General features: G+C 44.2%; 1 protein-coding gene across 1 annotated transcript in view; it reads right to left on the reverse strand.

Annotated features, from left to right (window-relative positions):
* LOC126456596 (monocarboxylate transporter 12-like) overlaps positions 1-25,838 on the reverse strand; it is a 162,829-nt gene that overhangs the window by 23,154 nt on the left and 113,837 nt on the right. The window contains exons 5-6 of the mRNA XM_050092341.1: positions 19,684-19,987; positions 164-338 (exon numbers count right to left, since the gene is read on the reverse strand). Of these exons, the coding sequence (XP_049948298.1) occupies positions 164-338; positions 19,684-19,987 (479 nt within the window). The remainder of the gene's footprint in view (positions 1-163; positions 339-19,683; positions 19,988-25,838) is intronic.

Genomic DNA, 25,838 nt, shown 5'->3' on the forward strand with positions numbered 1-25,838 from the left:
ACTTAGGCACAGGAGAGGAATTCGTGGCGGGCCTCTTCATCCCAGTGAGAAGACTTACGACTTAAAAAGAAAGTGATACATGCCTGTCAATCTTTTAACCTTTTCACGTCTGTCTTCCTAACCCATAGAAGTGTTACCTGAAGTAGTGCTGATGTTGACTTACCGATGCCCGCCATGGCGGCCTGGCAGAGGTACTGCCTGGAGACGAGGCACTGGTCGCTGGCGCGCACCACCATCAGGCCGAAGCCCACGCAGCCCAGAGCCGTGGCGAAGCCCAGGAACGTCTGCAGAAGCACCAGTGCGCTGTCGTCGAGGCCTTCTTGGTACCCTTGTAGTGCCTGAAAACATACACATCCATTGAAAGTGAAACTTGGAAGAGCAGTTGAGCCAAGTGCATAATGTCTTGAGAAAGTGATGTAAGATGACCATCGACAAATGTAAAAAAAAAACGGGTAATAGGATATTGTCGAATTGAATCAGGTGATTCTAAGGGAATTAGATTATGAATTGAGGCAACTGAAAGTAACAAATTAGTTTTGATATTTGACAGCAAAGTAATTGACAATGCGTGCGGTGCAGAGGATGTAAAATATAGACTGAAAATAACAAGAAAAGTGTTCCCAAGAATGAGAAATAAGTTAATGCTGAATACAAATTAAAGTGTTAGGACATCTTTGTGAAGGTATTTGTATGAAGTGTACCGTTGTATGTAAGTGAAGCTTTTGAAATGGGGTTTATAAAAGGATACTGATGATAGATGAGCGGAGCGAATAACTAATGAAAACAGACTTAAGGGAGCAGGGGAGACAAACGTTTGTAATACAACTTTACTAAAAGAAAGCAGCACGTGACGTCAGGAAATCTTAAGTTAGTAATGGAAGGAAGTATGGGGTAAATACTGTAGGAGACAAGATCTGAGTATAGAAAGGAAGTTCCAGTGGGGGTAAGTTGCACTAGTTACAAGGTGATGTAGAGATTGGCACAGTATAGCATCAGACAGGTCATCGGACTGAAGAGCACAAAAACACGTGTCAAAACAACATTGCAAACATTTAAGTGAATGCTTGAAAACAATAGGGAAGATTCACGAGTGAATCGTTTTATCCATTCTAGAGCAATTAGATCGACACTTGACTGTAAGAGAATCCACACAGCCATGGAAGCGAAATTGTATATACATTTGTGTATAGATTGTGTATAGCTTGGCACTACAGTTAGTAGACGATAGGATGTAGAAAAATTTGCACTACCAGTCACAATAACAGGTTATTTATTTGTCACACGACTGGTTTCGGGCTTGCGCCCATCCTCAGGTGTTTATACATTCACGTACATGTTTATATCGCTGGAGATCACTATAAATACAAAAAAAAAAAATTTGCTGGTGACTAAACAGATACAAGTGGCGATGTCCCACTTGCACCTGTTTAGTCACAAGCAAATATTTTTTTTTTATTTATACAGTGATCTCCAGCAATATAAACATGTACATGAATGTATAACACCTGAGAATGGGCGCAAGCCCGAAACCGGTCGTGTGACAAATAAATAACCTGTTATTGTGACTGGTGGCGGAAATTTTTCTACACCCTGGAAAGGAACAATCACGGAGTTCAACAGCATCCACTATGGATAAAATTCATAGCAGACGATAATTCTGGTGTCGCAGACTGTGTGAAAACCTAACATGGTACTCCTGGCCACGCCCATAGGCGCGTCTTCTTCACTACTGTGGACACCAGAACTGATGCCAAGAGGCCTTATCTAGCCTACAGAAGATGGACTTGTCAGACTAAGTGTTATCGAGGGCTAGGATGATACCTTAAGTACTAGTGAGTTCCCCATCAGGGCACAAGGACTAATAAGTTTCCCATCAAGATACGTATTTTCTAGTACCTGTTGGAAATAAACTTCTGAAAGTTGTGGAAGGGAGCAACACATGACAGAGGGGTGCTATTGGCGAAAGATGATATGAAGAGGTGAGTCTGCATTCCCAGCTGTGTGGCCTCGAAATGAGCACCCACTATCCCAGTCCCTGCCCTGACCGCGCCTAACGCAACGAATTCATCCTCTACTGTAGTCTTGATTCGACCTTGACTGCAGTACACTAGGGGCGTTGACAGATTAAGGATGGGGCAGGATAAGACAAATATACTTGAATAAGAGTCGACTACAGACTCATTTCAGTAGGTTTAGTCTGATGAATCAACGAAAATACATTAATAATGAAACTCAAATGCTTGAACGTTTTAAATAGGCACGGTAATTGGTGACAAAAATTCTCGGATATTACTTGTCAGGGAGACTACGTTCGGTCAATCAAGTAAAACAACATAAATAATCGGAGGAGACAAACAAATTTAAGAAATAAAAATTGCAACTGAGGATGTGGCCGCATAAAATGGCAGATTGCAGATTATCTTAATTATCTTAGTGCGGGGAGGAGAGGGGGAGGAGCGCATGTAGGCGTCAGCGGTCTGAAGGTGATCGTAATTACGATTTGTCATCATCATTGCGGATGAATTGATTTTTCGCAGCTAGCCACCAATAAGACCGGTGATTGCTTCTCCGACAAACGGCACTCTATTATCGACCGTTTGGTGCATTACCGCTTAGTTAAACGGTACCAACATGGTGTCTAAATGGTAGGACCATTTGTTTGGGCACTTACTATACCAGCCACCGAAACCATTTCAAGAGAAGGACCAGTGAGGCAGAGCTCTTGCTGTGGCGACTATTTAAAAGCTCATATAACGACAGGTAGCGTAGATGGCAAACGAGAGCAAACGAAAACTCATTCCCATATTTGGTTGTACAATTCTGCTTATTCATTTTCCACATCTAAACTCGGGAGTGGAGAATTTTCATAGCCAACTAAAAAGTGCGTATGAAGATAGTATTGGGCACGCTGCTTAGTTTGGTTGCAAGAAACTCACTTCTTCTAACAGCCAGAACCACTTTTCCAGAGTTTCTCTGGTGTATTCATACGCGAAGGGTCATTCAGACTTCGCACAAAGAGTTTCTCTACAGCGGTAAATTCCATACTAGTGAAAATTATTACTTTCTGAACTAATTGCAATTTTGGGCACCGGAGCATCATTACTGTCTATTTGGCATCTCGTACGTGTTCGCGGCACATACAAAATCAATAACCAAATTAAAGTCAAAATTAATTATTTCATAAAGGACTATCACTGTTAGCCTGAAAGGCTTGTAATTTCTAATTAACCGCATTATGATATGGTGATAATAGTGTGCCATTAGTGGAGATTGTGCCATCACACAGAAAATAGCCAATAAACATGCCTGCATTTTGCTCGTGCGGTTCACTGGCTGCAAAGCCTAAATATTAAAGCGTTATCGTCATGATGCTTGTAACTAGCGAAACAGAGGAGCCGGCAAGCAGTGGTTGTTCCCGACAGAGCGTACTGGCGCAATGGTTAGCCCACTGGACTCCCATTCAAGGAGGACGACCGTTCAAACCCGCGATTTCAAAGGGCACAGCCGCTTTCCTTCTCACTCCTCCCCTAATCGGAGCTTGTGCTCCGTCTCTAATGACCTCGTTGTCGACGGGACGTTAAACACTAATCTCCTCCTCCTCCGGTTGTACGTGTATATGGCAAATAAAATTAGGTCTGGAATGGATGGTGATTTAAGCGTTTAATATTTCTAAAGATGAGAGTTAGTGATCCGCCCTGATCAACGAAGTTATTTGTATTATACAGAACTACCGTAACAAACGGAACTGCATTTTTGTATGTGGTTGTATAGTTCTGTTTACTCACTTTCGAGTATTATAGGGAAGTACGGCAAATAAGTGAGCCTATGGCTGTGCAGCTGGACGGAGCATCATATCAGATTGTGTGAGCATTAGTTACTTAAAGAAGTGATGTTAAGCATTACAACTGTTAAACATCACATTTGCATCCACAGATGATTGGAGTCCGGTTTTTATATATCTCCTGGTTCACAAGAAACTGTTATCCTCCTCATTCTTTGTGGAGGTCTCAGGTATATGTTGTTGGGAAACAACTGAAGGCAGTGTACCGAGTGTGGGCGGTGTACATTGCAGGTTACTGTGTACATGTTAGTTTCAGCATTCTCGGTGACTAAGAGTTACCCTGAATAAAATGTTCTCGGGTTTCCACCTGCGTCAATTGCTTAAAACTACATTAGCTTTCGGCCAAGCACTCCTTGGCCATTGTCAAGTGTTATGACTGCCAGTGGGCTGTTGGTACGCCCTTATATTCGCTAGCTGCCGGCTGTGACGTCACTGGTGCCCGTAAAATTGCCATATATGGCTATGTTTTGAGTCGGCGTTCGATGTGCCCTCTTCAACCGCGCGATCGCTGGATCTCACGCAACGCTGAGCTGCAAGCCAGCGTCTCTATTCAGGGTGTTTGCGGTAATTTTTACTTCAATAGCTTCCTTTATTAATCTGTCCCAGAAGCCGTTAGTGCGAGCCACGACAGAGGTATCGTCAAATTTTATGTGGTGACCGTTTTCTAACGCATGCTCAGCTAATGCAGATTTCTCTGGATAGCGTAGGCGATAATACCTCTCATGTTCTTTCCTGCGTTGTTCCACAGTGCGCACTGTTCGTCCGATGTACTTCTGGGAACACTCACAAGGTATTTCGTAGACTCCAGGTGTTCTGAGACATACTGCGTCTTTAACTGGTCTCAGTAATTGACGAATTTTCGTTGGAGGCCTGAAGATTGATTTGATCTTGTGTCTTTTCAACAAGCGGCTTATCTTGCCCGACACAGAGTCACAGAATGGCAGCAAAGCAAGTTTCTTTTCCTCCTTTTCGTCGGTGGTCTTATTCTGATATCTCCCAGAAATCACTTCTTTCACTTGATGGGCGCTGTAGCCGCTATTCCTGAAAACCTTGTGTAGGTGGCTCAGTTCATGGGGCAGGTTATCGTCGTCTGATATTACTCTTGCACGATGCACCAATGTTTGTAATACTGTACGCTTCTGTGCTGGATGATGATGGCTGGTGGCGTGTAGGTACGGGTCTGTGTGGGTGGGTTTTCTGTAGGCCCTGTGGCCAAGGCACCCATTTCGTTTACGGTGGACAAGGACGTCGAGGAAGTGCAATGCATTATCTTTTTCCAGCTCCGTGGTTAACTGGATATTACTGTTGATGCCATTGAGGTGTTCCTAAAACTTGTCTAGTATCTCGCGTCCGTGTGGCCAAATGACGAACGTGTCGTCAACGTACCGAAAGAAGCACTTCGGCTTCAATGGTGCAGTATCTATGGCACTTGACAATGGCCAAGGAGTGCTTGGCCGAAAGCGGTTCAATGTTATCGCCGCGAGACTCTGCATTCATACAAGAGTTACCCTTTCCCATACGTCTTCATGGTGAGCATGTTATGGACTCTACCGTCTTCCAAGAGCATAACAGCCGTCTTCATAGCCATGTAAGTATACGTTCCTGGTTCGACGACCACTCACGCAACCTGTCACACCTCGAAAGCCCCGCTACAGCACACGATCCTGTGGAGACTGTCTGCGGTTATTTGAATCAGAGGATGAAACGTGACAACCCACATCTCCGCAATTTGGTCGTTATACAGGATTTAATCCTCAGTGTGAGGCTTCACTTGGTGTGCCACACCTGAATAAACTTCAATTCGCCGAATAGAGGCAATTTCCAGGGATATATACGGTCTTACTCGATGTTAATGTGACATCTCTATGGGGTGACTACTTTTCCGTCTGCTGCATTCGTATTTGCTACTTGTCCAACACCTGGCTCATCAGTGATTTTTATGTCATCTGCTACAGAACCTGATGGTTGAGTTTGGCGACTACAAAATAAATTGAATCTGAATAAATTAACGGAAAGGCAGTGATGTTAACGCGAAATAAATCTTGTGTATAAAGAGATGTGAATTTCCTTTCTTTAATCTTCAGTGATTCTTACTGATAATATATATACAACCAGAGTAGTAACTAGCTGTTGTTGTTTCTGTGTGCTGTGTGCAGGTACCCGAAACCATACACCAGCCTATAGTGCGCACTAGTGTTTCAACTCTGCTATCGTGGCAACAACTGAAATGCTTCAAATTCCAAATGGTTCAGTTACGTTCCTTCCAATCTTCACTGATGGTCGACTTCAATGGTGCGGGTCTTATATTTACGGAAGATGGAATGCATGACAGAGATTCACTTCAGTACACCTCCATTGGTATGACCAACTGAAGTTGAAGTTCGGCTAACCAGATTTTGCGTTTCAATAATTTCTGTTAGTCGCTTTAGGCGAATGCCGTGATGATTTCCTTGAAAGGACACAGTCGAAGTTCTTCCTCAATCCGAGCTTGTGCTGCACCTCTGACTTCGTCGTCGAGAGGAGATTAAGCCCTGATCTTACACTTTAGTCGCAGTTCTGTTGATCGCATTGGGAGGAATCCAATAGCAACGGTTTATCGGATTCGACTCCTATGAGTCATCATCAGAACCTGTGTCTTGTTACAATAGTAACATGTCGAAGAGTCATCTAACGTCCAACCTAGTCATTTGACATCAATTCGGATGGGGACCTGGAAAAGTCTCAGTGTCTCACAGGCCTTAGAACTATGTTTTCGAGCGGGTCGTTGCGTACTGCTCTTCGAAACTTTCGTGTGTGGTATTTAAGGTATCGTGCGTGATTTCCATTCGTTGTACTCTCTAATACCGTGCGTGGTTTTGTTTTCGCAACCGGTGATTTGGAATCAGTCACATAAGCAGCCAGTAAAGACGAACTATACCTTTGTTTCGCATAATGCTACATAATAAGTTCTGGACAGTGAATAATAGAGTTTTACGAAATCAAGGCTAATTAGTTATTTTAGAACCAGTTTGTGCTATCGTAAAATTATACAGTCTGTACAAACTATTACTGGAGGACTTTCAACTTCTTGTAATTATGTACACTCCTGGAAATTGAAATAAGAACACCGTGAATTCATTGTCCCAGGAAGGGGAAACTTTATTGACACATTCCTGGGGTCAGATACATCACATGATCACACTGACAGAACCACAGGCACATAGACACAGGCAACAGAGCATGCACAATGTCGGCACTAGTACAGTGTATATCCACCTTTCGCAGCAATGCAGGCTGCTATTCTCCCATGGAGACGATCGTAGAGATGCTGGATGTAGTCCTGTGGAACGGCTTGCCATGCCATTTCCACCTGGCGCCTCAGGTGGACCAGCGTTCGTGCTGGACGTGCAGACCGCGTGAGACGACGCTTCATCCAGTCCCAAACATGCTCAATGGGGGACAGATCCGGAGATCTTGCTGGCCAGGGTAGTTGACGTGCACCTTCTAGAGCACGTTGGGTAGCTCGGGATACATGCGGACGTGCATTGTCCTGTTGGAACAGCAAGTTCCCTTGCCGGTCTAGGAATGGTAGAACGATGGGTTCGATGACGGTTTGGATGTACCGTGCACTATTCAGTGTCCCCTCGACGATCACCAGTGGTGTACGGCCAGTGTAGGGGATCGCTCCCCACACCATGATGCCGGGTGTTGGCCCTGTGTGCCTCGGTCGTATGCAGTCCTGATTGTGGCGCTCACCTGCACGGCGCCAAACACGCATACGACCATCAATGGCACCAAGGCAGAAGCGACTCTCATCGCTGAAGACGACACGTCTCCATTCGTCCCTCCATTCACGCTTGTCGCGACACCACTGGATGTGGGCTGCACGATGTTGGGGCGTGAGCGGAAGACGGCCTAACGGTGTGCGGGACCGTAGCCCAGCTTCATGGAGACGGTTGCGAATGGTCCTCGCCGATACCCCAGGAGCAACAGTGTCCCTAATTTGCTGGGAAGTGGCGGTGCGGTCCCCTACGGCAATGCGTAGGATCCTACAGTCTTGGCGTGCATCCGTGCGTCGCTGCGGTCCGGTCCCAGGTCGACGGGCACGTGCACCTTCCGCCGACCACTGGCGACAACATCGATGTACTGTGGATACCTCACGCCCCACGTGTTGAGCAATTCGGCGGTACGTCCACCCGGCCTCCCGCATGCCCACTATACGCCCTCGCTCAAAGTCCGTCAACTGCACATACGGTTCACGTCCACGCTGTCGCGGCATGCTACCAGTGTTAAGGACTGCGATGGAGCTCCGTATGCCACGGCAAACTGGCTGACACTGACGGCGGCGGTGCACAAATGCTGCGCAGCTAGCGCCATTCGACGGCCAACACCGCGGTTCCTGGTGTGTCCGCTGTGCCGTGCGTGTGATCATTGCTTGTACAGCCCTCTCGCAGTGTCCGGAGCAAGTATGGTGGGTCTGAGACACCGGTGTCAATGTGTTCTTTTTTCCATTTCCAGGAGTGTATAATTAATGAATAAATTACATTCAAAGTATTTGTACTGTGTTGCCTGTGCTTACAAGTCTTATGATATTGCTTTTAGAGTACATCTCATGAAGATTTTACAGGTACATGCATCTGCTAATGGAAAGAGGAATAAGTGTGTCTTTGGTCTAATCCTAGCCCGCCCGGTTAGCCGTTCGATCTAAAGCAATGCTTTCCGGGCGGGAAGGTGTGCCGGTCCCCGGCACGTATCCGCCCGGCGGATTAGTGTCGAGCTCCGGTGTGCCAGGTAGCCTGTGGATGGTTTTTAAGGCGGTTTTCCATCTGCCACGGCGAATGCGGGCTGGTTCCCCTTATTCCACCTGAGTTACACTATGTCGGCGATTGCTGCGCAAACACTTTCTCCACGTACGCGCCGGCCGAAGTGGCCGTGCGGTTCAAGGCGCTGCAGTCTGGAACCGCAAGACCGCTACGGTCGCAGGTTCGAATCCTGCCTCGGGCATGGATGTTTGTGATGTCCTTAGGTTAGTTAGGTTTAACTAGTTCTAAGTTCTAGGGGACTAATGACCTCAGCAGTTGAGTCCCATAGTGCTCAGAGCCATTTGAACCATTTCCACGTACGCGTACACCATAAGTATTCTACCACGCAAACACAGGGCTTGAACTCGTCTGAGGGGGGGTGGGGATCGGGGCGGGAGCACTATGGGCCGAACTGCATAATAACCCTGGGCTCGGTGTGGCGCGGTGGTGGGGTGAGTGGGCTACTGTTGTGGGGTTGTGAACCACTGAGGGCTACAGCGGGGACAAAGCCTCTCCGTCGTTCATAGGCCCCCAGTTCCATACAATACAATACGTCTAGTACTAAAATCTCAGTGACTATTACTATAAAGCTAAGGATCACACATGTTAACCCAGCAAAGTACAGTATGAGAACAGGGTCCGTCAATAACATCTTCCTTTTTCAAAAAGTAATAGCATACAAACAAACATACAGAGAAAATTAATTTAATTGTCAACAACACTAGCTGGGTTTTAAATTTATATTATCAGTCGTTGACACATTGACGAAGCCTTTCCCGGACGTTTTCCATCGATGTTTGTACATTTGAGCCTTACAGTGTCCTCAAAGACAAACATTACAAGGGGATAAATCGGATGACTCTCGTGGCAAGGTGATGTATCATCACGAAGAGACGGCTACGAAACATCTCTCTCAAAATTTCTAGTGGTGCATGTGAAGATATCTGTGCGGGATTCTTTTTACACTCCTATCAGACAGTCCCAAGGCAGAAGCATCCCCAAGTGCTGAAGCTTTGATGATTGCTGAACGGACGCTCTCACACGTGCCACATTTTCCGGCGTTGTTACTGTCTGAAGTGGGCAAGTAGATTTTCTTTTCTGTGCAGAACCTGATGCTCTAAAATCCGATACCCCATATCGAATGGATTTTTCGTCAGGAACAGAATCATGTCGCTCAAGTCCGAATCGAATGTGAAATGTCAGCTGACTAGAAATCACAGAACCACCATTACGAAGACTATGTTCGTTCACAAAAGAAGCACGATGCTCAACTGGTCTTGGTACTGCACGTATCGAAAATCGCAGGTATACCGCTACCGATTGATACTCCCTTGACGTCAGTATCCGCACCACAGCCCACTCAGCGGCATCTCCAAATATGCGAGGTCTTTTGCCAGACCTTGTACAATATGGGTTGATTTCAAGTGGCCCAAGATGAGCATTCGATGCGTTACGATTGAAAAAGACACTGGTTATAAAGATGTAAGCCCTGAAAGTAGTAAGCTGTCAAAAGTGAAGTCCTTGGAATACAGTCAGATGTGATTATAACAGTACATAGCGCTGAAGAATAAAAGTCCTCTGACCACATGCCGTGTTTTCTTTGTGTGCTGGAGGCTGTGTGATCGAAACAACGTACTTCAGGCAGCAAAATGGTCCGGTAATCATGTCGGGAACAAACCGAGATGGTGTTTATATGTGCGACCAAGCAGACGGAAATTGTCGAGATGCAGCACAGCTATACTAAAACAAATACCCTCACAGACACTGACAATGTCATCCAACATTTCATGTCCTTTTTGGGATTGTGTGTGAGCATGGTTCCTTTCAAACAGACGAATGCCGGCCGCGGTGGCAGAGCGGTTCTAGGCGCTTCAGACCGGAACCGCGCGACTGCTAGGGTCGCAGGTTCGAATAATGTCTAGGGCATTGACATGTATGATGTCCTTAGGTTAGTTAGGTTTAAGTAATTCTAAGTTCTAGGGGACTGATGACCTCAGATGTTAAGTCCCATAGTGCTTAGAAACATTTGAACCAGACAGACGAATGCGCAGGAAGGCGGTGGACTCTACGAACATAAGAGCTGGGGGACCGGGTTCTACAGGATATTGTGACGAACCATAGTACAAGGTAAAGTGACCAGCCAACATGCTGTAGGTTAAAGTACGATTATGTGTATCCTGCACGACAACCGCTACTATCCCTACCAACTGCAACGAGCTCAAAGACTATCAGCAACGGGTTTCCCTCTACGAAAAGCATTTTGTCGATGATTTTTGCACTGTTACGTACGAAATAATACGGCATCCCACAATGCGACGAGTGTATGCGTGTCCTACATCCCCTGGATACCACATTGAACCTCTTTTGCGACGCCGATGCGATGCAGGTCTGTACTGCGTTCCAGAATGATTTGTTGTCGTTACACGCACACCGCCCATTTCCGGACACATGGTCATACGACATTTTCTTTTTGCAATTTCTAGTCAAGAATCCGTTCCTGCAGCTTGTCGGTTTCACTAAGGTTCACCCTGTAGATCAAGTGCTCCAGTTTAACAGTGTCGAATGTTTCCAGAATGAGATTTTCACACTGCAGCTGAGTGTGCACTGATATGAAACTTCCTGCCTGGAGAGCTTCTGTGAAGTTTCGAAAGGAGGAAACGAGGTACTGGTAGAAATGAAGCTGTGAGGAAGAGTCGTGAGTCGTGCTTGGGTAGCTCAGTCGGCTGCCTACACGGTAGCTCAGCAAGTTCGGTCAGAGAGCTGGCTGGCCTCTGAATTAAAAAACTGAGTGAAACAAAGGATCAACAACGAACTTCAATGGGTGTCATGTGACGTCCGCTACGACCAAATACAATGAACAATAAAGAACAAAAATACAAAAATAAAAAAAAGTCGGCACAGCCACTGACCGCGAAAGGCAAAGGTCCCGAGTTCGAGTCTCGAGCCGGCACGCAGTTTTAATGTACCAGGAAGTTTCAGTGTCGAATTTAATCAAAATTGATATGGCGCGCGCCGCTATCCTGTGATCTTGTTTAGAGCGCGCGCTATAATCGATTATAGTTCGCTGTTCTGGTGCGGGTGGCGCTCCGGTGGTGATTTGCTATTACGTCGCTGGCGTGTGTTTGCGGTGGCCGGCGGAAAGCGAGAGTGTAGTCGGTTTCCGGGTATTGCACGGAACGTGAAGTTCGCTCTGCCTGACCTGCTGGTGACTAGCGCTAAGGTTGTTGTGCCTCGCAATATGAGCAGAGTGGTCTGGGCCGGAGGTGAATCGCCGCTGTGCTGGCCATGCGGTGGTGATAAATTGGAGTCGGCGTACTTGGTCTGCCTGCCTGTCTGATGTGGAGGTCCGGTGGGGTCCTGTGATACTCTGGCCCGTAGACAACTAGTTGCTGAATTTTGGAGTCGTCTGCCAGGTTAGGGTGTGGGCTCGGTTGGCTCGTCAGATTTTCCGCTGGAAGCTCCAGCAGCGGTTTCTGGACTTCATTCTCATGTGGGACGGCTTTGTTGGAAGTTTTTGCTGTGTGTGTGTGGCACGTTACGATATTTGTTGGTAATAATTTATTTGCTCAACTGGAGTATCTTTTGGTCATCCCACTGAGTGGATCGTTGCCCACCTGGTCTGCTCAGCGTTACCTTTGGTGGCGCCTCTTATTTTCCTTTTTCAAGGAATTCACGTAGATGATTCCTGTTACCTGCCCAGAGTTGCGTTCATGTCTGTTATATTTGGATTTTGATGTGTTAGGTAAAGTCTGCCTAAGAAAGGCGGTTTTGGACAGTATATGCATAGTGAATTACTGCTGCTTGGTAAATGTGGTCTTACGGGACTTGAACAACACGATCTCGTCAATTTGGTTTGTGTAACAGCATTTAGTGGTATGTTGTACATTCTTATCTCACTCTATTATTAGTAACTTGGTGGAATAGTCGCGTTTGGTGTCGATAAGGCACGCCTAAGACTGTGGTTTGACTAATCATGTGCGCTTGGCTTTTATTGTTTTGTTTTAAGAAGCGAGAATTGTTTATTAAGATTTTTGTGTGTTGGCCTCTGGCACTTGTTAAGAGCGCCCGAGTTAACGGCGCCGTGGTTACCATGTGCTGTCGGGATGTTATATTGTATTTTTGAATTTTATCTTGTGTTAATATTATCTGTCGTGTATTACAGAACAGCCAAGGTGCGTAAGTGATGGGCAGTTGTGGGAGGCACGTCGGGGAGCTCTCAGCGGTTTATTTCGGGGACCGTTTTTAGTGGGAAGAAGTGTTGAGAGCTCGCTCGTCTGTCATTGCGTTGGGAGCTGCTCTTGCCCTTTGGTTGTATCAAATTATTATTTTGTTATTATATTTATTGGTTGTGTGTTGCGCTTCTTTGATTTTATGAAGCCAAGTGCCATTATCTCTCTCAAAATTTTTTTGTATAAGTGATTTTAAATTTTAATGCCAAGTTAACTTAGTATTGGATCTTGGTCTGTGGAGTAAAGGCTTCGTAATTTGTTCTTGCAGAAGAAATTTCTCTTATTTGATGGTGCCAAGTTGCCATTGTTGTTTTTTTAAGTTCATTACTCTTAATGTTTTCCGATTTTATGATGCCAAGTGTCATTATCATTCTTAACGGTTTTTGTAAATGATCTTAAGTTGCATTACCAAGTCGTTATTGGTTTTTGTCTCTTGTGTAAACTCTAAAAGCACTATTTTAAAAGGTTCTTTGATTTTATGGTGGCAAGCCGCCGTTATTGTTTTTAAAGCTCATTCTTTTAACTATTTGTTAAGTTCTTTGAGTTAGATGAATTTGTTGTTGATTAAAAGAGTTTAGTATCGGCAATTTAATAAATTGTGTACAGAGTCTGCTGTTTGGATATTGTTGGGTTGAAATCCTAGGATAGTTGTCCTATAAGAACACACATTCCAAAAATCTTGCTAAATTGTTGGCTGAGACTTTGAGTTTGTGTGAAAGGCATACTTGGGTGACTTATTTGGAAAATTACTCCCTGCAAACGACTGTTGTTTCCTCTGACTGAAACTTTGAATTTGGGAAGGCAGGTAAATTATATGGATGTGTGGTGTCTGTTACGGACACAAGCACGTCCGACCTCCTGCGGGAATCTCAAAGTAGCGAACATGGAGGAAATGTACAGGAGCTGCGAGTAGGTGCCGCTCTGTGGGAGTGTGGGTTGGCGGTGAGGCGTGCCGAGATTGTCCGTGCAGTTACGATATCACTGGGTCTCGGACGGCTCGGTGATTGAAGTACCTGCCTCCACCAACTTCACTTTTATGTAATGAAGAAAAACACCGAGTAACCAGGCTGTTCCAAATCCGCCCCACAACGCACGGGCGCTTATGAGTGCCCGAGAGCTCGCCTGCGGCCAGGCACAGATTATATAGGATATCGACCATAAGGTGCTACTACAAGAGCATGTGTTAGCCTGCCCGCGGTCGGTCGCTCGGTCAGTTTAGCACAATCGGTGGGTTACGGCTGAGCTGCAGGCCCGTCCACATAGCTGTTTGGCCACACCGCCCATCATATACCGTGGGCACCCGTCCGCAGGCCACCGGGCGGGCACACGCACGGAAACAGCCTAGCGCACGCTGTAGACGTTCGCCGTAGACTTACATCTGCATCTACATATATACTCCGCTAGCCAGCAAGAGGTGTGTGGCAGAGGGCACAATTCGCACCACAGTCATATTTTGCCCCCTCTGTTCCACTCGCGGATCGCGCGAGGGTAAAACGACTGTCTGAACGCCTCAGTACGAGCTCTTATTTCCCTTATCTTTGGGGAGCGAGAGGCTATTTACAATTTGTACAGAAACCAGATGGCAGTTATAAGAGTCGAGGGATATGAAAGGGAAGCAGTGGTTGGGAAGGGAGTGAGACAGGGTTGTAGCCTCTCCCCGATGTTATTCAATCTGCATATATGTTTCATTCCATACATGGCTACACTCCATACAAATACTTTTAGAAACGACTTCCTGACATTTAAATCTATACTTCAATCTATACTTAAATCTATACTCGATGTAAACAAATTTTTCTTCTTCAGGAACGCTTTCCTGGCCATTGCTAGTCTACATTTTATATCCACTCTACTTCGACCATCGTCAGTTATTTTGCTCCCCAAATAGCAAAACTTCTTTACCACTTTAAGTGTCTCACTTCCTAGTCTAATTCCCTCAGCATCACCCGACTTAATTCGACTACGTTCCATTATCCTCGTTTTGCTTTTGCTGATGTTCATCTTATATCCTCCTTTTAAGACACTGTCCATTCCGTTCAACTGCTCTTCCAAGTCCTTTGCTGTCTCTGACAGAATTACAATGTCATCGGCGAACCTTAAAGTTTTTATTTCTTCTGCATGGATTTTAATACCTACTCCGAACTTTTCTTTTGTTTCCTTCACTGCTTGCTCAATATACAGATTGAATAACATCGGGGAGAGACTACAACCCTGTCTCACTCCCTTCCCAACCACTGCTTCCCTTTCATACCCCTCGACTCTTATAACTGCCATCTGGTTTCTGCACAAACTGTAAATAGCATTTCGCTCCCTGTCAACATTGTCAAAAGCTTTCTCTAAGTCTACAAATGCTAGAAACATAGGTTTGCCTTTCCTTAATCTTTCTTCTAAGGTAAGTCGTAGGGTCAGTATTGCCTCACGTGTTCCAACATTTCTACGGAATCCAAACTGATCTTCCCCGAGGTCGGCTTCTATCAGTTTTTTCATTCGTCTGTAAAGAATTCGCGTTAGTATTATGCAGCTGTGACTTATTAAACTGATAGTTACGTAATTTTCACATCTGTCAACACCTGCTTTCTTTGGGATTGGAATTATTATATTCTTCTTGAAGTCTGAGGGTATTTGGCCTGTCTCATACATCTTGCTCACCAGATGGTAGAGTTTTGTCATGACTTGCTCTCCCAAGGCTGTCAGTAGTTCTAATGGAATGTTGTCTACTCCGGGGCCCTTATTTCGACTCAGGTCATTCAGTGCTCCGTCAAACTCTTCACGCAGTATCATATCTCCCATTTTATCTTCATCTACATCCTCTTCCATTTCCATGATATTGTCCTCAGATACGTCGCCCTTGTATAGACACTCTATATACTCCTTCCACCTTTCTGCTTTCCCTTCTTTGCTTAGAACTAGGTTTCCATCAAAGCTCTTGATATTCATGCAAGTGGTTGTCCTTTCTCCAAAGGTCTCTTTAATTTCCCTGTAAGCGGTCTCTATTTTACCCCAAGTGAGATAAGCCTCTAAAACCTTACATTTGTCCTCTAGACATCCCTGCTTAGCGATTTTGCACTTCTTGTCTATCTCATTTTTGAGACGTTTGTATTCCTTTTCGCCTGCTTCATTTACTGCATTTTTTCTTCTTTCATCAGTTAAATTCAATATCTCTTCTGTTACCCAAGGATTTCTATTAGCACACGTCTTTTTACCTACTTGATCCTCTGTTGCCTTCAGTATTTCATCTCTCAGAGCCACCTATTCTTCTTCAATTGTATTTCTTTCCCCCATTCTTGTCAATGGTTTCCTAATGCTCTCCCTGAAACTCTCTAAATCCTCTCGTTCTCTCAGTTTATCCATGTCCCATCTCCTTAAATTCGCACCTTTTTGCAATTTCTTCAGTTTTAATCAACCGTTCATAACCAATAGATTGTGGTCAGAGTCCACATCTGCCCCTGGAAATGTCTTACAATTTAAAACCTGGTTCCTAAATCTCTGTCTTATCATTATATAATCTATCTGATAATTTTTAGTATCTCCAGGGTTCTTCCATGTATACAACCTTCTTTCATGATTCTTGAACCAATTGTTAGCTATGATTAAGTTATGCTCTGCGCAAAATTCTGGAGACGACGTCCTCTTTCATTTCTTAGCCCCAATACATATTCACCCACTATGTTTCCTTCTCTCCCTTTTCCTACTGTCGAATTCCAATCACCCATGACTATTACATTTTCGTCTCCCTTCACTACCTGAATAATTTCTTTTATCTCATCACACATTTCATCAATTTCTTCGTCATCTGCAGAGCTAGTTGGCTTATAAACTTGTACTACTGTAGTAGGCATGGGCTTTGTGTCTATCTTGGCCACAATAATGCGTTCACTATGCTGTTTGTAGTAGCTAACCCGCACTCCTATTTTTTTATTCATTATTAAACCTACTCCTGCATTACCCCTATTTGATTTTGTATTTATAACCCTGTAATCACCTGACCAAAAGTCTTGTTCCTCCTGCCACCGAACTTCACTAATTCCCACTATATCTAACTTTAACCTATCCATTTCCCTTTTTAAATTTTCTAACCTACCTGCCCGATTAAGGGATCTGACATTCCACGCTCCGATCCGTAGAATGCCAGTTTTCTTTCTCCTGATAACGATGTCCTCCTGAGTAGTCCCCGCCCGGAGATCCGAATGGGGGACTATTTTACCTCCGGTATACTTTATCCAAGAGGACGCCATCATCATTTAATCATACCGTAAAGCAGCATGCCCTCGGGAAAAATTACGGCTGTAGTTTCCCCTCGCTTTCAGCCGTTCGCAGTTCCAGAACAGCAAGGCCATTTTGGTTAGTGTTACAAGGCCAGATCAGTCAATCATCCAGACTGTTGCCCCTGCAATTACTGGAAAGGCTGCCGCTCCTCTTCAGGAACCACACGTTTGTCTGGCCTTTCAACAAATACCCCTCCGTTGTGGTTGCACCTACGGTACGGCTATCTGTATCGTTGAGGCACGCAAGCCTCCCCACCAACGGCAAGATCCATGGTTCATGGGGGTAGGAGATCGTATATGTAAATCGTAAAAAGGAGAGGACCTATTACACTACCCTGGGGCACACCTGAAGTTATTCTTGTTTCTGTTGAAGTTACCCCGTTCAGGACGACATACTGCTCCCCGTCTGTTAGAAAACTTTCTATCCAACCGCATATGTCATTGGATAGACCGTAAGCGCGCACTTTTTGTAGCAAGCGACAGTGCGGAACACACTGTCCATTCCGTTCAACTGCTCTTACAATGTCATCGGTGAACCTCAAAGTTATTATTTCTTCTCTATGGATTTTAATACCTACTCCGAATTTTTCTTTTGTTTCCTTTACTGCTTGCTCAATATACAGATTGAATAGCATAGGGGAGTGACTACAATCCTGTCTAACTCCCTTCCCAACCACTGCTTCCCTTTCAGGTCCCTCGACCCTTATAACTGCCATCTGCTTTCTGTACAAATTGTAAATAGCCTTTCGTTCCCTTATTTTGACCCCTGCCACCTTCAGAATTTGAAAGAGAGTATTCCAGTCAACATTGTCAAAAGCTTTCTCTAAGTCTACAAATGCTAGAAATGTAGGTTTGCCTTTCCTCAATCTTTGTTCTAAGATAAGTCGTAGGGTCAGTATTGCCTCATGTGTTCCAACATTTCTACGGAATCCAAACTGATCTTCCCCGAGGTTGGCTTCTACCAGTTTTTTCCATTCGTCTGTAAAGAATTCGTGTTAGTATTTTGCAGCTGTGACTTATTAACCCATTAGCGCCGGAATTAATTTTTTTCGTGATTTTTTAAAAAAATTGCGTTTTTATGTCTATAAAAGGCATAAATTACATAACAGAGTTGTTTCGACGAAAGTCATTACTCCCATTAGCGAGATATTTGATTTTGCCATACCGCTACGCTAGCCGCTTTCACTACCTAAATTTATATGGATTACAACTTCAACTAAAATAAGCAGGTTTTTTAAATTTCTTATTACATAGACAAGTTTTGTGCAAATTTATTATTCACTCTTCATCATACAATTGATACTTTATAATACAGTACAATTAATAATCAAAACTCAAACCTTGAACTCATGTATTTTACATGAAAATTTACAGTCCTTGTGTGCACACCTTTTCTTCTTCTTTCCTTCTCTATGCTGGACGAGGTAGCCAGTCTTACCAAACGTAATTGAATCTGATATGCGGCTGTCGGAAAATGCCCTTGATGAAGATGGTCTCCCGGCTCCTTTTGGTGAAAGGTTGGTGTCTTTGCAAGTACATTGCTGCTACTTCTCTCTTGAAATCATTCTGAGAAATAGTTTGGTTTCATGCTTTATTATACAAAATCCAACTGTTTTGTATGGCGACATCTAACATCCATGTAAAGAGACACCAGTACCATTTCTTGCTTCTTATTGCAATGCGATAGCATGCTAGATTCTGATCCATCTGAGCAGAACCTCCCATATACGTATTATATTTGGCTACCAGTTGCTTTTAAGTTGCGAGAATCTCTTGACTTGGCCAACTTCTTGTGCACCACATGAAGAAGAGATCATTGTGACAACTGAGTTGTCGAGCCACCGCACATACAATAAGCCATCATTCTTCTCTATTCGGATCTGGGGGCTCAACAAGCACATCACCTTCAATATCGTCATTATAAAGAATGTCCAGCGCCTCAGCAAGCGAGAAACCTCTTCTAAAACAAAAAAGAGAAAATTCGTCCTTTTACTGAGTACAAGCGCGTATTTTTGCCATATGGCAACACCGACGGTCAAACGGCCTAAACGAACGTAATTTATTTCACAGCAAGCAGTAACCCCCAAAGAATATAAATTTGAGTATTTAAAGCACAACCATACTAAAAAACCAAATTATATATCGTAAGTTACTGTGTAAAACATACTTACTCGAACTTCATTTTTCTTCGTTATTCAGCAAATGACGACTTCCAACACTGCTTACGCCGCATAATTTAAATGTATTGTTAAAACTGTTGCATTGTAGTGATCTTTACAGTCTTGTGGAACGGAATCCAGTGCTGCCAACACTCTCGCTTCGTTGATGTCGTGGAATCAATGATTTTAAAAAAGTGTTACAAACGTTGCCATATGGCAACGCTGGGCGCTAATGGGTTACTGACAGTTCGGTAATTTTCACATCTCTCAGAGTGTAGAAAGGTCATTATGTCTGAACACAAAATATGTTCCATGATTAAGTGAAATTGGCCGGTAATTATGTGTATCCGATTTCCTACCCTTTTTGTAGATTGCTATGACCTGGGCCTTCTTCCAGTCCAGACTTACCAGGTAGAAGACGGGCGTGTAGACTCCGAGCGCGCTGACGGCGGATGAGAGCATGAGCACCTGCACGGCGCGGATGCGCAGCGGCGTGACGTCGAAGAAGGGCGGCCGCGGCTGCTGCTGGAGGCGGCGCTGCTGCGGCGAGGGCGGCTTCTTGTGGCGCGCCTTCTTGCGCTGGCTCTTGAGCAGCAGGATGGCGCGCCGCTGCGGGTGGTACATGGACGCCGAGCGGTACAGCATGCCCAGGAAGAAGGCGCCGCACAGCAGCACCGTGACGGCCTGCAGGCCGAGGCGCCAGCCCCACTGCCTGCCGCAAGCACGGCGCCCTCACCACCTGTGGCCGCGCTCCGCCGGAATACCTAACGCAAAGTGCCGGCGCCCCCCCGCCCGGCTAAGCAGCGGCCCGCGGCCGACATCAAAGGCGCGGCTGCCTGCGGTTCCCCGCACCGGCTGGCAGTTACCGGCTTTGTGCGCACGACAGCGCGTTACCTGCCCGTGTCAGCTATGGCGGGCGCACCTCAGTGACGGAGTATATCGAGTTCCGACCACACTTTGTCCGTCCACTCGACTGTCTTTAGAGAGTTCATTAAGTCCCTTCGGGTTTCAAAAGCGACACAGGTGCTTCCTCTTTATGAATAATGAGCTTAGGTTCCCAAGGGGAATGAAACCGTAACGCTGGAGAGTGCAATAATCCTCTTTCAGAAGATTTCCAGAATATCTTTCACATATCAGTTAGCTGTACACAAACGGCGTGACGTAAGCTACGAGGAGGAGGGAACATCCAATAAATAATGCAAAACAATTTTTTTCATGGCCAGTTTCGGCTGAAAAAATGCGGAATTTCCTGTGCGCCATCGAGGAATTTTCCCGTTTCAGCCCTGTAGTTTCACGAAGTTCCGCTAGGTGGCGGCGCTGTACGTGGCCTCCGACATGGAGTCTGTAACGGAGGGGCAATCTAAGCAGGGAGCTGACATTTAATTTCTTCTGACAGAAAACCAGAGCATCGCATATAGTCATAGGGACTTCCATAATGCCTTCGGAGACCTGGTGGTGAACAGAAGCACGGTAAGTCGTTGCGCGATAATCCTGTCAGTGCATTAAGACTGCTCAAACCTGTCCGATCAGCGGTAGGGAAGGGAAAATCCGACTAATTAAAACCGATACAGATATTTTTGTTCTGAGTAACCTACACTTTTCGGTATTTGTTTGGTCTCGGTTTCAAAACGCTTTTATTTTTTAATAACAACAGAATAGTAAGACCGAAACATCAATTAACCACAACAGCAGTACTAAAATATCTCGTTTTTAAATAAACCTTTTCTTAAAGCAGGTGTGATTTTTATTCGTAAAATTTTCGTTGGTTTGAAATACTGCATTATTATAAAAAATGGAAAAAGTGATCAGTGCTATTTTAATAACAATACCGACAGGAACGAGTAACAAATGCATGATATAGGAATTGGTACAGCATTTGTGAGACAACAACGGCCCTTTTGCCGTATGAAGTGACTTGAGATAAGCGATTACATGCAATACACGGTAGTTTCTCGCTGTAGTCACTGGACATCTTTTGTATTGCTGAATGGCACCCACTCTGTTCTGGGAATATTTTTATGTGTCGTAGCAACGAAATACAATGCTTCATTTGATATGAGTAGGGATTAAAGATTCTCATTTGCATCAAATAGTAAAAGAGGAAGAAAATTATGTTAACAATAAAAAATTACAAACTTAACAACAGTTCATTCGTAGTGTACAATGGAAATAGAAAGTAGCTGATCTGTCACCTGTGTGTACATAATATGCTTTTGAAAATGGACAAATTAACACAAAAAAAGAGTTCTTCAATCTCAGTTTTCACACTTCGGCGCTGATTATTAGCAGTGGCCAAGTAGTAGTATGGTCCCCGATTACAACATGATTTTTGAGCCGAGTTTCAAAAAATCAGACTTATTAGGAGAATGCTACTCGTTCTTTTGTAGTATTCAACCACTTTATTTTTAGAAAATCACTGAACGTTTGATAGATTAAGATACCTTTTATTTGGCTATTAAATTTGAAATTATCTTGAAACTGAGAGCGTGAAAATTTTTTTCAGTCTTTGTTAGAATTCGACTTTTATTACGGAAAACGATAGACATAAAAACCGAAAATCGATTATTTCAGAAACCGGATATTTAGAGCGGTGTTAACACTCAGTATAAACTGCCGCGAAAGAAAACGATATGACCGGAAACCAAATGATTCAGCGATAAGCGCCACCCCTAGCCGGCAGTCGCAAGCAGCTGTGCTGGACTCAGGAAACTGGAGAAATGACTTCAGCGAGTCCGCCACCACAAAACTGTAAGCTAACTTCTCTTTCTCTATCGCAATGCAAGGCCTCACAAAAGCCTGCACACCCGAGAGGAGATCCTTCATTGCACTCTTCTTCCTCACCCACCATACAGCCCTGATATCACACCTTCCGATTTGCACCTACTTGGCCCAATGAAATATGCATTCCAAGTGAAGCAGTACGTTTATGATGAGGAGGTTATTGATCCACCAAGATGTCGGCTCCGACGCCGGCTAGTAGAGTAGTACCATGCGGGAAAGCACACCCTCCGAGCAAATTGGCGTAAGGCAGAGGCGTTGAACGGAGATTGTGTTGAAAAATTCTGTAGCCAAAATACTGGAGAATAATATGGTGTATTGGATTCCTGAATAAAAGGAATCTGCTTTCAAGAAAAAAAATAGATGTGTTGCATTACTTACTGAATGCTCCTCGCAAATGTGTCGAGAAGAGTTTAGGTTTCTTTTGCGTGGACCCATTTAAATCTGAAGAACAATAGGCTAGAAGTATTTAGTATGCTGTGCTATCAAGAAAATTTACAATTGTGACGGGCAGAAAAAATACTCGTACAAAATGAAGAAATATAACACAGTAGGTGAGGGAAGAGGTCTTTGGAAGCCACTTCACAAAAGAAAAACAGGTGATCTGCCCGACTGAACGGCATCCCAAAACAATTAACTCGCCACACTGTTTGGAGGAGTAGAAACGAAAACTGGGAACAGGCAAATACTACAGGGCTATTACAAATGATTGAAGCGATTTCATAAATTCACTGTAGCTCCATTCATTGACATATGGTCACGACACACTACAGATACGTAGAAAAACTCATAAAGTTTTGTTCGGCTGAAGCCGCACTTCGGGTTTCTGCTGCCAGAGCGCTCGAGAGCGCAGTGAGACAAAATGGCGACAGGAGCCGAGAAAGCGTATGTCGTGCTTGAAATGCACTCACATCAGTCAGTCATAACAGTGCAACGACACTTCAGGACGAAGTTCAACAAAGATCCACCAACTGCTAACTCCATTCGGCGATGGTATGCGCAGTTTAAAGCTTCTGGATGCCTCTGTAAGGGGAAATCAACGGGTCGGCCTGCAGTGAGCGAAGAAACGGTTGAACGCGTGCGGGCAAGTTTCACACGTAGCCCGCGGAAGTCGACGAATAAAGCAAGCAGGGAGCTAAACGTACCACAGGATGGTGCTCCACCGCACTTCCATCATGATGTTCGGCATTTCTTAAACAGGAGATTGGAAAAGCAATGGATCGGTCGTGGTGGAGATCATGATCAGCAATTCATGTCATGGCCTCCACGATCTCCCGACTTAACCCCATGCAATTTCTTTCTGTGGGGTTATGTGAAAGATTCAGTGTTTAAACCTCCTCTACCAAGAAACGTGTCAGAACTGCGAGCTCGCATCAACGATGCTTTTGAACTCATTGATGGGGACATGCTGCGCCGAATGTGGGAGGAACTTGATTATCGGCTTGATGTCTGCCGAATCACTAAAGGGGCACATATCGAACATTTGTGAATGACTAAAAAAACTTTTTGAGTTTTTGTATGTGTGTGCAAAGCATTGTGAAAATATCTCAAATAATAAAGTTATTGTAGAGCTGTGAAATCGCTTCAATCATTTGTAATAACCCTGTAGAATAGACCAAAAAGAACATAGAGGACGTCGTGGGCGGTACGTAGAAATAAAACAATATTAGCACAGCATAGCCAAAGACAGAGTACAGCATAAATGAAGACGAAATGCTGATGGTTTTAAAAATGGCCAAATTTTAATTACCATGAATGGATACAATCATCCTCAGATCCAGTGAACCACAACATTTTCTCAAGACTGTAAGTTCAATGTGGGGAAATTATCGGTCTTGAAATGCAGAGAAACTGTCACAAGTTTGCAACAACCAGCTACTTTCCATAACTTTAGTTTTGCTTGTTTCGGACTTTTCCTCATTCATCTGCCGTAATTGACCTACATGCTTATCGCTTTTTCGCGGACTGCATTTTGAAATGTGAAACTACATTCCGCGCTTCTTCCCCTGTTGGAGACATATTACATTCAATGGGTTACATAGATGAGAGGTGAAATATAACAATTTTTAACCAGAGTTTGTATGACATTCACTGGACATTGTTTTTATTGTTTTAGTCAGTATTATCACATCTCAAATAACGGAATACTTTCATTGACACCTTGTGTTTGCAAAAGTTGTTCAATAAATAATTCCCACATCCTTTTTTTACAGCCGTTAATGTATAATGGAAAACGCCCTGCTTCAAATTTGATCTTACGTGTTGTAAGTTCTGAACAATTTTGGCAGATGACTGAGATGTGGTGGACCATCAAAATGGCGTCTCTACATGACACTTGTTAAAAGAAACATATTGTAATCGATTCTTGCTTGCGGGAAAATGGTTGAAATGGCTTGACGCACTTTGGGACGTAACATCTGTCATCAGTTCCCCAGACTTAGAACTACTTAAACGTAACTAACGTAAGGACATCACACACATCCATGCCCGAGGCAGGATTCAAACCTGCGACCGTAGAAGCAGCGCGGTTCCGGAATGAAGAGCCTATAACCGCTCGGCCACAGCGGCCGGCTGCTTGCGGAAAAAGAAACCGTAGTGAACACTAATAACAGTTAGTGCGCAGAGAGTGGTGATGATGCAGATGATAGCTGTTGTGCTATGGGTAAAGAGATTTAAAGCTTTAGGAAATAAAGGAACATTTCAGCTACGTTAGGGACATCCTGTCACAGCCATGGAACCGACATGGTGAATCGTGCGGATGCCATTGTTCGTGTAGAACTGAACAGTTGGATCTACAGCTATCGGTGAGCATTGTAAGTTGGTGCACAATTAGTGTTCTTGCCATGGGGCATTCCACTGTTAAATGCGGAGACGGGAGCGGATAGGTGGAAACAATACACTGATGACCTCTATGACGGGGAGGACTTGGATGACAGCCTGAGGGAAGAAGAGACTGGAGTCGATATACAGAAGATATGGGATCTAGTATCAGAATCGGAATTCGAAGACTTAAAATCGAATAAGGTAGCAGATATAGATGGCATTCCATTAGCATTTCTAAAAGCATTGGGAGAAGTGGAAACACGACTATTCACGTTGTGCGTAGAATGTATGAGCTTGACGATCAACATCCACACAATGCCGAAGACTGCAAGAAAAAACAAGTGGAAAAATTATCACACAAACAGCTTAACTGCTAATGCATCCAAGTTGCTGACAAGAACGTGCTGACGAGAATGTGTTAGGTGACGATCAGTTTGGCTTTAGGAAGGTAAAGGCACTAGAGACGCAGTTCTGACGTTGCGATTGATAATGGGAGCAAAATTAAAGAAGAACAAGACACGTTCATAGGATCTGTCGAACTGGAGAAAGCGTTCGACAATGTCATACAGTGCAGGATGTTAGCAATTCTGAGAAACATAGAGGTGAGCTACAGGGAAAGACCCATATTATACAATGTGTAAAAGAGCCAACATGGAACAATAGGAGTCGAAGACCAAGAACAAAGTGTTCGAATTAAAAAGGAAGTAAGACCACTTTTCAATCTATACATGGAAGAAGCAATGACGGAAATAAAAGAAATGTTCAAGAAAGGAATTAAAAACCAAGATGAAAGGCTATCAGTGAGAACATTCCCTGACGACACTGTTATTCTCAGTGAAAGTGAACAAGAAAATGGAATGAACAGTTTAATGAGTACAGAATATGGACTGAGAGTAAATCGAAGAACCACGTAAGTAATGAGAAGTAGCAGAAATGAAAACAGCGAGAAAGTTAATATCGGT

This window comes from Schistocerca serialis, chromosome 2 (genome assembly GCF_023864345.2).
Source record: "Schistocerca serialis cubense isolate TAMUIC-IGC-003099 chromosome 2, iqSchSeri2.2, whole genome shotgun sequence".
Classification (NCBI taxonomy): Eukaryota; Metazoa; Arthropoda; class Insecta; order Orthoptera; family Acrididae; genus Schistocerca; species Schistocerca serialis.